General features: G+C 32.3%; 1 protein-coding gene across 3 annotated transcripts in view; it reads left to right on the top strand.

Moving 5' to 3' along the window:
* Positions 1-15,677, top strand: part of LOC142236487 (uncharacterized) — a 96,426-nt gene extending 80,749 nt beyond the window's left edge. For all 3 annotated transcript variants that reach the window (XM_075307705.1, XM_075307706.1, XM_075307704.1), the window contains exons 3-7: positions 11,065-11,418; positions 11,504-11,668; positions 11,739-11,839; positions 14,429-14,594; positions 14,669-15,677. In XM_075307705.1, coding sequence (XP_075163820.1) covers positions 11,184-11,418; positions 11,504-11,668; positions 11,739-11,839; positions 14,429-14,594; positions 14,669-14,958 — 957 coding nt within the window. In that variant the 5' untranslated portion in view covers positions 11,065-11,183 and the 3' untranslated portion in view covers positions 14,959-15,677. The remainder of the gene's footprint in view (positions 1-11,064; positions 11,419-11,503; positions 11,669-11,738; positions 11,840-14,428; positions 14,595-14,668) is intronic.
* The last annotated feature ends 897 nt before the right edge of the window (positions 15,678-16,574 follow it).

Here is a 16,574-nt window from a genome sequence, read left to right as displayed (position 1 = left end):
TAGATTATTGATTTGTTTTAATATTTATTTCCAATATTTCGGTTATTTAGAAATAAAATTTTGACAAAATGTTCCATAGAAATAATATTTCGCAAAAGCTTGAGAAAATTTTCTATAGAAATAATTTTCTATATTTTCTATAGAAATTATATTTTGACAAAATTTTATATAGAAATAAAATTTTGACAAAATGTTCCATAGAAATAATATTTCGACAAAAGCTTCTATAGCAATCGAATTTTGACAAAATTTTCTATAGAAATTACATTTTGACAAAATTTTTATAGAAATAAAATTTTGACAACAATTTCTATAGAAATAAAATTTTGACAAAAATTTTTAAGAAACAAAATTTTGACAAGATTTTTGTACAATTTCTTTTTGACCAAATTTTTATTGAAATAAAATCTGACAAAATTTTCTAGATAAATACAATTTTGACAAAAGTTTCTATAGAAATAAAATTTTGACAAAATTTTGAGAAATTTTTCTATAGATATAAAATTTTGACAAAGTTTCTATAGAAATAAAATTTTGACAAAAGTTTCTATAGAAATAAAATTTTCTATAGAAATAAATTTTTGACAAAATTTTTGTATACGAATAAAATTTCGACAAACTTTTCTATGGAAATAAAATTTTGAGAAAATTTTCTATAGCAATCGAATCTTGACAAAATTTTCTATAGAAATAGAATTTTGACAAAATTCTCATAGAAACAAAATTTTGACAAAATTCTTATAGAAATAAAATTTTGACAAAATTCTTATAGAAATAAAATTTTGACAAAATTCTTCACAGAAAAAAATTTCACGAAAACTTTTCCAATTAAAATCTTAATTGCGTTTTAAAAAATATTCAATTAAAAATTTAATTGATTCAACAATTTTTTTAATTGAAACAAAAATCAATCACACAAATTAATAGTATCAATTAATTTTTTAATTGGATCAATTAATTTTCTAATTGACTGTCAATTAATTTTTTAATTGATACTACCATTTCTGTGATTGAAGACATTTCAATTAAAAAATTAATTGGATCAATTAATTTCGTGATTGAATCAGAAAAAAATTTTTGTGTGTTATAGATATAAAATGTTGGCAAAGTTTTCTATAGAAATAGAATTTTAACAAAATTGTCTATAGTAATAAAATTTTTACAAAATTTTATATAGAAATAAATTTCTGACAAAATTTTATATAGAAATAAATTTCTGACAAAAATTTCTATAAAAATAAAATTTTGACAAAATTTTCTAGATAAATACAATTGTGACAAAAGTTTCTATAGAAATAATTTTTTTCACAAAATTTTCTACAGAAATAAATTTTTGACCAAATTTTCTATAGAAATAAAATTTTGACAAAATGTTCTAGATAAATACAATTTTGACAAAAGTTCCTATAGACATAAAATTTTGAGAAAATTTTCTACAGAAATAAATTTTTGACAAAATTTTTGTATACGAATAAAATTTCGACAAACTTTTCTATGGAAATAAAATTGTGAGAAAATTTTCTATAGAAATAAAATTTTGACAAAATTCTTATAGAAATAAAATGTTCACAAAGTTTTCTATAGAAATAAAATTTTAACAAAATTGTCTAGATAAATAAAATTTTGACAAAATTTTCTATAGAAATAAAATTGTGAGAAAATTTTCTAAATAGATAAAATTTTGGCAAAATTTTCTAGAGAAATATAATTTTGGTAAAATTTTTTAGAAAAATTAACTTTGGACAAAATAAAATTTTGAAAAATTTTCTAGAACTATAAAATTTTGATAAAAAATAAGATTTTTTAAAATTTTGTAGATTTTTGGTAGAATTTTATTCAAATTTCGGTAGATTATTTTTGGCACGAATGGCAACCGTAACTGGGTGGCCATAGGGTGAATTTTAGAATACGTTTTCCGCTGGAAAAATGATGACATGGACACTACGACATGAGTAAATTAGGCTTGAATATGGATGCGGACCTGAGGGAGATGGCCACGGACCACGTGTGGTCCACCTCTAAGTAATGCGAAAGCGATTCCTAGGTGATAATCATATCTCTAGGGAAGAGGGATGGGGTTTTAGCCGGTATCGTCGATTGTGATATAGTGCGGCACAAGGATGGATACACTGTCGGGTGCATAAAGTATTTCACTACCCTTACTCGCAAAACAAATCGTCTTTTTGAATAAAATCAATCACAATAAAAAACTATGGTGAATGGAGGAAGCGTCACAATCAAAATTCAATTTAGCAATACTGGTAACATTTGCGCTGATGAGATTTTCTGGGAAAGAAAACAAACCTATTATAAGAATTATTAGTAATCTGTCTATTTATCATTAATTTTAATTTTCATAAACGACTTTCAAAATTTTTTGCCATTGTTTTTTTTTTTAAGTTTCATTGTATTTGCTAACACCATGCATCATATCTCTCTATAACTATTGAACAATTAACCGATTTAATTGAAAATTAATTAATAAACATTATCGTTAACTAGCGAGAAAAAATATATAAATAAGTAGACAAACTGTGGAGAAACGTAATATGCTTTCATCAAGAGATTAGTAATTGCCTTCACAGAGCCATAGATGGCAAAATTGAATTACGTTGATGTTTGTTGTTGTCCATAAAAAAACAACACAAAAATGGAAAATATTTCAGCAAATATTTCGAAAAGCAGATCCCAAGAACATGCTTATTCTGAAATATTATTGAATGTCAATGTCAGTGTCAACCGGTATCAGTCACAATGTACATGACATTCTTCTTCGCTACGTTGGTTGGGTGATGGCTAAGTAAAAGTCGTCGTGTCATTAGTTAAAGACAATTATTCACTCTCTCTCCCGCTATCTCTTTACGTAATATTGCTTTTCCAAAGCAAAATGCGATGGATATTAATCATGGGTGCTGTATTGTTGAATTGCCCTATATATTAGGGTGGTCTTATATAGGAAGAAATATAGCCTACAGAAATGTATCTCACCAATTTTCAGGAAAGTATCCATACAGTTGGAAATATATCCTCGGCTTCGAAAAGTCTATTCAGTATTTTTATACCCTGCTCCACACTGTGGAACAGGGTATTATAAGTTAGTGCATATGTTTGCAACACCCAGAAGGAGACGAGATAGACACATGGTGTCTTTGGCAAAAATGCTAAGGGTGGGCTCCTGAGTCGATATAGCGATGTCCGTCTGTCCGTCTGTCCGTGAACACATTTTTGTAATCAAAGTCTAGGTCGCAGTTTTAGTCCAATCGACTTCAAATTTGGCACAAGTATGTGTTTTGGCTCAGAATAGATCCCTATTGATTTTGGAAGAAATCGGTTTAGATTTAGATATAGCTCCCATATATATATTTCGCCCGATATGGACTTATATGGCCCCAGAAGCCAGAGTTTTAACCTAATTTACTTAAAATTTTGCACAAGAAGAACAATTAGGACTATAGTCAAGTGTGCCAAGTTTTATTGAAATCGGTTCAGATTTAGATATAGCTCCCATATATATCTTTCGCCCGATATGGACTAATACGGTCCCAGAAGCCAGAGTTTTACCCCAATTTGGTTGAAATTTTGCACAGGGAGTAGAATTAGCATTGTTGCTAGGCGTGCAAAATTTGGTTGAAATCCGTTCAGATTTAGATATAGCTCCAATATATAGCTTTCGGCCGATTTACACTCATATGACCACAGAGGCCAATTTTTTGGTCCGATTTAGATGAAATTTTGCACAGGGAGCAGAATTAGCATTGTAGCTATGCGTGCTAAATTTGGTTGAAATCGGTTCAGATTTAGATATATCTCCCATATATAGCTTTCGCCCGATTTACACTCATATGACCACAGATGCCAATTTTTAACTCCGATTTAGTTGAAATTTTGCACAGGGAGTAGAATTAGCATTGTTGCTATGCGTGCCAAATTTGGTTGAAATCGGTTAAGATTTAGATATATCTCCCATATATGTTTTTCTGATTTCGACAAAGATGGTCAAAATACCAACATTTTCCTTGTAAAATCGCCACTGCTTAGTCAAAAAGTTGTAAAAATGACTCTAATTTTCCTAAACTTCTAATACATATATATCGAGCGATAAATCATAAATAAACTTTTTCGAAGTTTCCTTAAAATTGCTTCAGATTTAAACGTTTCCCATATTTTTTAACTAACATTGTGTTCCACCCTAGTGCATTAGCCGACTTAAATTTTGAGTCTATAGATTTTGTAGAAGTCTATCAAATTCTTCCAGATCGAGTGATATTTAAATGTATGTATTTGGGACAAACCTTTATATATAGCACCCAACACATTTGACGGATGTGATATTGTATCGAAAATGTAGATCTACAAAGTGGTGCAGGGTATAATATAGTCGGCCCCGCCCGACTTTAGACTTTTCTTACTTGTTAATGACAATAAAATTTTGCAAAAATTTTCTATAGAAATAAAATTTTGATAAAATTTTCTATAGAAATAAAATTTTGCAAAAATTTTCTATAGAAATAAAATTTTGCAAAATTTTTCTATAGAAATAAAATTTTGCAAAAATTTTCTATAGAAATAAAATTTTGCAAAATTTTTCTATAGAAATAAAATTTTGCAAAAATTTTCTATAGAAATAAATTTTGCAAAAATTTTCTATAGAAATAAGTTTTGACAACATTTTCTATAGAAATAAAATTTTGAAAAATTTTGTTATAGAAATAAAATTTTGACAAAATTTTCTATAGAAAAAAAAATTGATAAAATTTTCTATAGAAATAAAATTTTTACAAAAATTTTCTATAGAAATAAAATTTTGACATAATATTCTATAGAAATAAAATTTTGAAATAATACTCTATAGAAATAAAATTTTGAAATAATACTCTATAGAAATAAAATTTTGAAAAAAATTTTCAATAGGAATAAAATTTTGATAAAATTTTCTATAGAAATAAAATTTTGACAAAATTTTCTATAGAAAGAGAATTTTGACAAAATTTTCTATAGAAATAAAATTTTGACAACATTTTTTATTGAAATAAAATTTTGACAAAATTTTCTATAGATGTAAAATTTTGACAAAATTTTCTATAGATATAAAATTTTGACAAAATTTTATATAGAAGTAAACTTTTGACAAAATTTTCAATAGAAATAAAATTTTGCAAAAATTTTCTATAGAAATAAAGTTTTGCAAAATTTTTTATAGTAATAAAATTTTGACAACATTTTCTATAGAAATAAAATTTTGACAAAATTTTCTATAGAAAGAAAATTTTGAAAAAATTTTCTATAGAAATAAAATTTTGAAAAAAATTTCTATAGAAACAAAATTTTGCAAAAATTTTCTATAGAAATAAAATTTTGACAAAAATTTTCAATAGGAATAACATTTTGACACAATTTTCTATAGAAATAAAATTTTGACGAAATTTTCTATAGAAATAAAATTTTGACAACATTTTCTATAGAAATAAAATTTTGAAAAAAGTTTCTATAGAAATAAAATATTGATAAAATTGTCTATAGAAATAAAATTTTGACAACATTTTCTATAGAAATAAAATTTTGACAAAATTTTCTATAGATATAAAATTTTGACAAAATTTTATATAGAAATAAAATTTTGCAAAAATTTTCTATAGAAATAAAATTTTGCAAAAATTTTCTATAGAAATAAAGTTTTGCAAAATTTTGTATGGTAATAAAATTTTGACAACATTTTCTATAGATATAAAATTTTGACAAAAGTTTCTATATAAATAAAATATTGATAAAATTGTCTATAGAAATAAAATTTTGACAAAATTTTCTATAGAAATAAAATTTTGACAAAATTTTCTATAGAAATAAAATTTTGACAAAATTCTCTATAGAAATAAAATTTAGACAAAATTTTCTTTTTTTGTTAGGTAGTTTTTTGGTACAATTTTCTCCAAATTTTTGTAGATTATTTTTGGCTCGTGGGACAACCGTGATTGCAATTTTTGGGAATTCGGTGGAATTTCTGGAAAAGTATGAGAAAGTTTGAAAAAATCTCCTAAAAGTTTTCTCGACTTCCCTACTTTGGGGATAGTCAAACCAGCATTCAGGAAATTCTTTCGAATTCCGGAAAATGTCTCCTCAACTTTCGAAAATCTTCTTGACTTTCAGAAGTCATCTCGATTTTCTGGTAAAGTCTTCCCGTATTTCGTCAAAGTCTAAATATATCCAGTATATATCAATTTTCATGAAAGTCTACTCAACATCTACCCAGCTATCAGGAAAGTTTCTCAACTTTTAGGAAATTCTATAGAATTTTGGGAAAAGTGTGCACAACTTTGAAAAAATCTCCTTCAAAAGATTTCTCGTTTTCCGACTTTCGGGATAGTCAAGCCAGCTTTCAGAGAAAATTCTTTAGAATTTCCCCAATTCAAGAAAAATTTTCCTAACTTTCGAAAGTCATCTCGACTTTCTGGAAAAATCTTCCCAAATTTCGTCAAAGTCTAACTAGCTTTTAGCAAAGTTTCTCGGACATTCGGAAGGTCTTCTAACTTTCGTAAGTCTCTGCGGGAAAGTTTTCGAGACTTTCTGCAAAAATCTTCCCCACTTTCAGGATAGTCAAACCAACTTTCAGCAAATTCTCTATAATTTCGATAAAGTTCTTCCCAACATAAGAGAAATTTTCCGGACTTTCAGAAGTCATCTCGACTTTCGTGAAAAGTGTTCCCGAATTTGCTCAAAGTCGTTAAGGAGAGTTTTTTGTTCTCTCTAACTTTTGGGAAATTTTCCGACTTTCGGCAAAGTTTTTCAGACTTTCGGGAAAATTTTTCTGACAAAAACACTGACAAGGTCTCTCGGCAGAGTCAAACCAGCTTTCAGGAAAGCCTGTCAACTTTCAGAAAATCTTGCGGAGGACTTTCTTAAAGTTGATTTCGTTAAATATCTCCCTAACTTCCGAGAAATTTCAGAAGTCATCTCGACATTTTTGAAAACTTTCCCCGAATTTTGGGAAAGTCTAGAAAAGTCTTTCGGGAAAGTTCCTCGGACATTCGAGATATTCTGGTTTTCGGGAAAGTCTCTCCGACATTTGGGGAAATCTAGCGTGTTTTGGGAAAGCTTCTCCGACACTCGGGAAAGTCTCTCCGACTTTCTGCATAGCCTCTTCGAATTTCGGCAAAGACCCTCTACTTTCAGGGAAATTCCTCCGACTTTTGGGGAAATCCCTCCGACGAGGGTCTCTATGACTCTCGGACATTTAGGAAATTCTCTTCAACCTTCGGAGAGTTCCTTGGAATTTCGGGAGATCTTTCAACTCCCGGGAAAGGCCCTCAGACATTTGCCCACATCTTCCGTCTTTTGAGTATGTTGTAGGGACTTTCTAGACATTCATGAACTTTCGGCAAGTCTCTCCGATTATGGGAAAAGTTTTTTGATTTTAAGAAAGTCCCTCGGTAGAGCGATCTTCGGGAAAGTATCTACGACATTTGAGAAAATATACCGTATTTTTAGGAACGTCTCTCCGAGTTTTGGGAAGGTCTATCCCGAAAATATCACAATTTTTTCGCGAAAATCTCTAGGACTTTCGGAACATTCAGGAAATTCTCTCTGATATTTTGACTTTCCGAATTTCGGGAAAGTCTCTCCGACCTTTGGGAAATTCTTCCGGTTTTCGAAAAAGTCTCTTCTATATTTGGGTCAATCTACTGTCAAATGTCTTCCAAATTTCGAGTAAGTCTTTCCGATAATTGAGGAAAGGTCTCTCCTTTTTTGAAAAAGTTTCTCGGACTTTTGGGAAAGTCTCTCCGACCTCTGGGAAAGTTTTTCGACGAATGTGCCCGGATTTTCGGGAGTTCTACCGACTTACGGGAAGTTTCTCCCACTCTTGCAAAAATCTTTGGGGGTTTGGTGAAAAATCTCTCCTATTTTCGAGACGGTCTTCCGACATATGGGAAGACTTTTCTATATTTCATTTCTCCGATCTTCAGGAAATCTTTCCGATTTCAGGAAAGTCTCTCGGACGGAGGTCTTCCGATTTTTGACAAAATCTCTTCCATATGTTACAAAATTTCTTCGACTTCGGGAAAGTTTCTTGGATTTTCAGGAATAGTCTCTCTGAGTTTTGAGAATATCTCTTCAACTTTCGGGAGATCTTTCGTTAACGCCTCTCCGCTTTCTGGAAAATTTTTCCGATTTGCGGGAAAATCTCTAAGCTTTTGGGAATATTTAGGAAATTCTGATATTCTGACTTTCCGAATTTCGCGAAAGTATCTCAAACATTTGGGAAATGCTTTCGGCTTTCGCAAAAGTCTCTTCGACATTTAGGAAAATCTACAATCTTTTTCGAAAAACTCACCGACTCTCGCGAAGTCTTTCTGACTTTCGGAGGTCTTCCGACTTGTCTCTCCGACATTTGTGAAAATCGTCCTTTTTTGTGTAAGTTTCTCCCAGTTTCGGAAAAGTCTTTCTGACTTTCAGGAAAGTCTCACTTTTTTTGAGAAAGTCTCATCGATCATTGTGATTTTCTTCTGGCTTTCGGTTAAGTCTCTCCGACATTTGGGAAAATCTACTTCGGAATTTCGGAGGATCTTCTGACTTTCTCTTTTTTTTGTGGATAAAGTCTTTCCGACCTTTGTGATTTTCTTCCACCTTAGTCTCACCGACATTTGGGAAAATCCACCGTCTCGTTGGAAAGTCTTTACGGCATATGGGAAGTCTTTCTGACTTTCGGGTAAGTCTCTCCGGCATTTGGGAAAATCGGCCTCTTTTGTGAAAGTCTCATCGACTTTTCAGGAATTATTTCAGACTTTCAGGAAAGGTCTGTCTGTTTCTTTGAGAAAGTCTCTCCGATCTGTGGGAAAGTTATAAGACTCTAGGGAATGTCCCTCGGATTTTTGGGAGGTGTTCCGATTTACTTTTTAGAAAGCCTTTGTAGGTTTCGCAAAAAGTCTATAGGCAGGTCTTGCTACATTCGGGAAAGTTTCTTTGACAGTCCGGAAATATTTCGATGTTTGGTAACTTATCCCTCCTTCATTCCACATTCGGGAAAAGTCTCCTTGACTATCGGGATAGTAAACAGACTAGCTCCATGTGCTTTCATAATCAATGTAGGGTATCCTAGCAAGTAAACCACGCTAGTTTAGCTAATTCCCACTTGGTTTTCCATAGGGAAAATTTGAATAACTTAATATTCTTGAAATCATTAGTCAATCCGTGGGTTCTATCATCCATCACCTCATTTTTGTTTTGTGGAGCCTTGTAGCATTGAATAACTGGGGCAAGTTAATAACATTTTTATGCCACCATTAGATCACGTTTTCCTCATAAGACTTGCCCAAAATTTCAAGAGTCAAGAATATTGTGGAGAATATTCATGTCACTAAACCAAAACAGCACCACATCCACTTATATTTTTGAATATGGCCAGCGAGAGGTTTTTTTTTATACACCAGCCAATCCATTGATGTTGTGCCTAAAGCTCCAACATAACACTTTTTCCTGGGACATATTTATAACTATCGTTCTATTGAGATGCCGGTCTCTCGAATGGATTATTTTTAGTCTGTGGAATAATTCGTGCTTTCTGGGTAAAAGTCGTGACAAAAAAAAAAAAACATTTCCATTTCCCCACAATGAAGGGAAACACAAAAAACCTCGTTTGGCTTTACTTTGGAACTATGGAATAAGAAAAACAAAAACACTCTCATGTCGATTGATATGTTACAAGAAATTGATCATGAAAACTCAAGAAACTAAAAACAATGACTAGTCCAAAATGTTAGATTAGATACAATCTATTAAAAAATGTTATTAATACACAAAAAATATTCCTATTTAATCTCTTAGGACTTTATTAAAGGTATCTGCGAAAGAGGAAGAGATAGAGAGTTGACAAATTACTTTGACAAAAATTCAATTTAATAAAAAAGGGGGACACTTCCAACAGGGTGAGGTATTTTAAGGAGGTAGTAAAATCTCTGGGACTTTCCAAATTTCGGGAAAGCCTCTTCGACCTTTAGGCAATTCTTCCGGCTTTCGCAAAAGTCTATCCGACATTTGGGAAAATCTTCTGCCAGATGTCTTCCTACATTCGAGTAATTCTCTCCGATATTTGAGAGAATCAACCTCTTTTGTGAAAGCCTCTCAGTTGTCGGTGGACCGATGTCTCTGTGGTTCCAATAAAAATTGAGGCTTCAGTTCTTGAACTGCAGACAAGAGTTTCAGAGGCAAAATTCGTCGAAATCGAAACGTCAGACCGATGACTCAGTCCCCGGCAGACCGATATCTCTGTGATTCCAATAAAAATTGAGGTTTCAGTTCTTGAACTGCAGATCAATTCAAGAACTGGCTTCACTCCGAGTGAAGCCTCAGTAGTCGGTAGACCGATATCTCTGTGATTCCCATAAAAATTGAGGTTTCAGTTCTTCAACTGCAGACAAGAGTTTCAGAGGCTAATTTCGTCGAAATCGAAGCGTCAGACCGATGACTCAGTCCCCGGCAGACCGATATCTCTGTGATTCCAATAAAAAATGAGGTTTCAGTTCTTCAACTACAGACAAGAGTTTCAGAGGCTAATTTCGTCGAAATCGAAGCCTCAGACCAAAGTTTTAGTATTCGGTAGACCATTGTCTCTGTCAGTGGATGAAGATGAGGAGGATGAGAGTGATCGCACACCTCTAGCTGAGGAATAGGAGAAGATGCGGAAAAGTACGAACAGGTGCCTAGAGTGATCGCACACCACAACGACAGGACAGTCTCACTGGTTGAACCATCGACTGAAATCTCAGATTCTCAATTATAAACCAATGTCTCAATGATCGGACTTGAAACAAACGAAAGAAAATTAGTGATTAATCGTAGAAGCATTGATTCCACGATTGCTACAGTTTCTATTCTACCAAAATTTTCCATAGAAATAAAATTTTGAGAAAATTTTCTGTAAGAATAAAATTCGGAGAAATAAAACTTTGACAATATTTTCTATGGAAACAAAATTTTGCAAAAACTTTCTATAGAAATAAAATTTTAACAAAATTTTCTATAGAAATAAAATTTTGACAAAAATATTTAATTTATTCTTTTTTCTATTTTCAGAATCATATACCGAAGAACAAATATTGAGTGACGAATTATCGATCGAGCTATCAGAAATCGTAGTAGCCTAGTTTTTGTTGTGGCCCCCGAGTGCAGACTATGGTGATGAGATTTAAAAAATGGCCAAATCGAAAATTGCTCTTTATGCAGCCGGTGTAACTTGTCTGGGATTTATTTGCTTTGCTTTAGCTTCAGCAGCTATAGGAATACCCATTTGGGGTTATTATGATTTACCCTCCGGTGGTAGTGGATTTGATTATGATCATGGCTATTTTGGGCCATTTAAGGTATGCAAACAATTGGCCTACAACAGAGAGAAATGCGGTAATGTTGTATCGAAATTTCGTTTATCATGTAAGTATGGGAAATGACATTTAAAGAGAACTGCGAAAGTAATCTCACTCTCTCTCTCTTCTTCTCTTTCTATTTGATTTTTTAGCTGCCATTTTCATAAGTGGCATTATGGCTGCATTGAGCTCATCGGCTTTAGGTCTCTTTTGTATATTATCTGTTATACAAATTGCTATGATTTCTTCACGCGAAAAGGTTGTTATGTCATATACCGGCTTGGTTATGACAAAAATGGTATTGGCTTTAGTGGCAGGTGAGTAAAAATAATAGATTATCTGTCCCGGGATCGTTAGGAGAACATGGTTTTCTTTTTTCTTTTTCAGGTATTTTGGCCTTGGTAGCCACCGTCATGTTTGCTGTGCAAATTGATGAATCCGAGAAACATGGTTTCCGTGTATCCAGAGGGATATCATTTTATCTACAGGTACATCATTAATATATGCTACACCTAGACCTCGCTTTGCGTCGCAGATACGTTCCAAAAAAACACGACGCAAAGTGAATTATGAGTTTCAATGGCAAACTATGCAAATATTAGATATAGATAATAACGCAACTTTGAAAATCTAAAGACGCAAAGTGAAAACTAGTATTAATTCAACAGCGACGCAACTCCAAAACAACGCAAACCGAGGTCTAGGTGTATATGCTTTTGATTATAAATAAGAGGTTCCTTTGACAATGAGCTCAAAGGCCTATTTAAAAGACCCTAGGGTTGGGTGAAATTCAAGGGGAGAACATTTTACGGTTCCCGTTTGGTGCCAAATGTAGAATAGTACATGCATTGCAAAATACAGCGCTGCAGATCCCCATCCCATAGCATAGTAGGGAGAGCCGATTGTCAGACACAGTTGCGAGTAGAGCGACAGGCAGAAGGGTCATGGGATTCATGACCTAGCACTTACAGTTCAGGACACATTGGTGCAAAATAGGAGCGGCAGATGATGGTGTACAATTTGAGGGAGAGGAAAGCTTGGAGAACTAATTATGCCACTGCACTGCTTTCGCAAGGCATAGAGCCTACCATATCAGGAACCTAGGGGTTTGGTTTGGCCATGGTCTTCTTTGCAGAATTTGCGGCGAATATGCGCTTCTTCTTAGCACTGAGAAGGACCTTCCTGCTCTCCTGTGGGAATAGAGATTATGTGAGTGAAAACTAACCGGTTTCCCTTCGTTATTCTGTGGACAACCAATAAGATTGTGGTTTGACCATGGTTTTTTTCGCAGAATTTTGGGTGTATATTCTGTGGACAACCAATAAGATTTTGGTTTGACCATGGTTTTTTTTTCGCAGAATTTTGGGTGTATATGCTCTCCTTCATAGTCTTTAGGATGACCTTCCTGCTCTCCTGTGGGAATAGAGATTCCCTGGGGGAAAAACCAAGCGGTTTCTCTCCCTTATTCCTTGGACAACCTTGGGGGGTTTGGTTTGACCATGGTTTTCTTCGCATAATTTTCCTTCTTAATATTTAGTATGACCTTCCTGCTCTCCTGTGGGAATAGAGATTCCTTGGGGGAACTCCAAGCGGTATCTCTCCCTTATTCCTTGGACAACCTTGGGGGTTTAGTTTGACCATGTTTTTCTTCGCAGAATATTCGGTGAATATGTGCTCCTTCTTAGCATTTATGGGGACCTTCCTGCTCTCCTGTGCGAATAGGGATTCTTTGCGTGAAAACCAAGGGGTTTTCTCCGTTATTCTTCGGGCAACCCATGGACTTTTGGTTTGACCATGGTTTTCTTCGCAGAAATTTGGGTGTATATGCTCTCCTTCATAGTGTTTAGGATGACCTTCCTGCTCTCCTGTGGGAATGGAGATTCCTTGGGGGAAAACCAAGCGGTTTCCCTCCCTTATTCCTTGGACAACCTTGGGGGGTTTGGTTTGACCATGGTTTTCTTCGCATAATTTTCCTTCTTAATATTTAGTATGACCTTCCTGCTCTCCTGTGGGAATAGAGATTCCTTGGGGGAAATCCAAGCGGTATCTCTCCCTTATTCCTTGGACAACCTTGGGGGTTTGGTTTGACCAAGTTTTTCTTCGCAGAATATTCGGTGAACATGAGCTCCTTCTTAGCATTTAGGAGGACCTTCCTGCTCTCCTGTGCGAATAGGGATTCTTTGCGTGAAAACCAAGGGGTTTTCTCCGTTATTCTTCGGACAACCCTTGGACTTTTGGCTTGACCATGGTTTTCTTCGCAGAAACTTGGGTGTATACGCTCTCCTTCATAGTATTTAGGATGACCTTCCTGATCTCCTGTGGGAATGGAGATTCCTTGGGGGAAAACCAAGCGGTTTCCCTCCCTTATTCCTTGGACAACCTTGGGGGGTTTGGTTTGACCATGGTTTTCTTCGCATAATTTTCCTTCTTAATATTTAGGATGACCTTCCTGCTCTCCTGTGGGAATAGAGATTCTTTGGGTGAAAACAAAGAGTTTTTTCCACGTTATTCTTTGGGTTACCCATGGGATTTTGGTTTGACCATGATCTTCGCAGAAAATTCGGTGAATATGTGCCCGTTTTTAGCATTTATGATGATCTACCTGTTCTCCTGCGGGAGAACCTTTGGGTGGAAACCAAGCGGCCTCCCTCCGTTATTCCTAGGGCAACCCAGGGGTTTTTGGTTTGACTATGACTTTCTTCGCATAATTTTCCTTCTTAATATTTAGGAGGACCTTCTTTCTCTCCTGTGGGTATAGAGATTCTTTGGATGAAAACAAAGCAGCTTCCCACTGTTATTCCTTGTGCAACCCAGGGGATTTTGGTTTGACCCTATTTTTCTTCGCAGAATATTCGGGGAATATGCGCTCCTTCTCAGCATGCTTTCCTGCGGGAATAGAGATTCAATGGGTGAAACTAAACGGTTTCCCACCGTTATTCCATGGGCAACCCAAGGGTTTTTGTATGTTTCTTCCCCGACGTTGGAATGTTCTGATCTTTTGGATATCTGAGTCTCTTTCCTTTACTCTAGGATTACAAGGAAACTTAAGATTTTTTTATTCCCGTTTTTATTTTCAGATTATTGTTATTGTCTTAAGCATTGGTTTATTTGTTTTGGCCTTATATGATGTCTTATATTCAAAACGCCCAGGTGGCGATCCAACTATGATGATTGATGCCGCCTCACCATCCTCGGCGACAACAATAAATAATCCAGGTTTCAAAGAGCCTAAAACGAAAAATGGTAATTTCTCCTTAATTTAAAAAGCAGAACGAAGAATTGCATTTCATTTCCTCCTCTTCTCCTTCTTCCTATAGGTATTTCCGTTACTGATGCCTCTGGCAAACCCTATGCCGGCATACGCAATGGATCGGGCAGTGTAGCCTCAATGAGTACCATGGTAACAAGTGTATCGAATGGCTCTACCGTTGAGTCAGTAACCAGATCTCCCCTGCGTTCGAGTCTAAAGAAACCTAAACCCAGACCCGATCCAACATTGGGCATACAAAATCCGGGTTATTCGGGTTCAGGTAGTTCTCCTACACCAATGCGCCGTAATGGTAGTGTTAAAAAAGTACGCATACAGACCCATAGTACGGAAGTTTAGTGTATCGGACCAATTTTAGCTAAAGAAGGCTGGCTAACAGAAATCAAAAACAAAAAAATCTTTAGAGCTAAGATTAGACATTTTATGTTAAAAAAAACAACAGCAAAAAACACAAAACAAATTTTATTAAAGACTGTGTACAGAGAAGTATAACAAAAACCCGAAAATCTTATAATTTTTCACAATACAATGATAAAACAAAAGAGAATAGTCCAAATGGAAAATCATTAAAAAAAACTATAGAAATTGAGATATAATTTCTTTTTGTAAAGAAAATTTAATATAATTTGGTAATTATGTCTTTAATTATGACGTATTTATGCATTTGTCTTCCATTAAATTTCGAAATTTGAATTTTGGAAAAATTTAATAAAACAAACAATTTTTTTATAAATTAAACAAAATAATATATTTACAAGAAAATGCAACGTCATTAGAATTTATATTTTTTTGCACAAATATTCGAATTCCCTTGTATAATAGCATGTTGTTATTTGCTAAAATAAAAAAATACATCACAAATAAGTCTGTGTAGGCAAGTAATCTACCATGGGATACACAGAAACTATAAAAACAAAACAAAGAAAATTCAATTATAAAAGAAATTAATTGTATCAATTTCGGAATTAAAACAAAGAAAATGTTTTTCTTTTGTGAACGAACAGACCCATTGTGTTTACTACGGTTACTGGTTAAATAGATACAGACACACAGAGAAATGGCTCTACCGTTGAGTCAGTAACCAGTAATAAAAAATAGAAAATAGAATCCGTCCAAATTAAATGGCAAAAGTATTTAATAAACAATTAAATTTAATTAAATAAATTTTTTTTAAAAATAAATAAAATAAAATTTAAACAAATTTAAACTACATCATAAAAGCTCGATGCAGGGAATATTTGTCCTTACTTATTACACAATTTTTTTGGATTCAAAACAGATATTAAGTGATCGAATTATTATTTTTTATACGAAACGAAACGAAATTAAGCTAAACTTAAATGAAATGAAATGAAATTAAATTAAATTAAATTAAATTAAATTAAATTAAATTAAATATTAAATATTAAATATTAAATATTAAATATTAAATATTAAATATTAAATATTAAATATTAAATATTAAATATTAAATATTAAATATTAAATATTAAATATTAAATATTAAATATTAAATATTAAATATTAAATATTAAATATTAAATATTAAATATTAAATATTAAATATTAAATATTAAATATTAAATATTAAATATTAAATATTAAATATTAAATATTAAATATTAAATATTAAATATTAAATATTAAATATTAAATATTAAATATTAAATATTAAATATTAAATATTAAATATTAAATATTAAATATTAAATATTAAATATTAAATATTAAATATTAAATATTAAATATTAAATATTAAATATTAAATATTAAATATTAAATATTAAATATTAAATATTAAATATTAAATATTAAATATTAAATATTAAATATTAAATATTAAATATTAAATATTAAATATTAAATATTAAATATGAAATATTAAATATTAAATATTAAATATTAAATATTAAATATTAAATATTAAATATTAAATATTAAATATTAAATATTAA

This window comes from Haematobia irritans, chromosome 4 (genome assembly GCF_050003625.1).
Source record: "Haematobia irritans isolate KBUSLIRL chromosome 4, ASM5000362v1, whole genome shotgun sequence".
NCBI classification, from domain to species: domain Eukaryota; kingdom Metazoa; phylum Arthropoda; class Insecta; order Diptera; family Muscidae; genus Haematobia; species Haematobia irritans.
The sequence above is the reverse complement of the archived record's forward strand: the minus strand, read 5'-3'. Positions and strand labels throughout refer to the sequence as shown.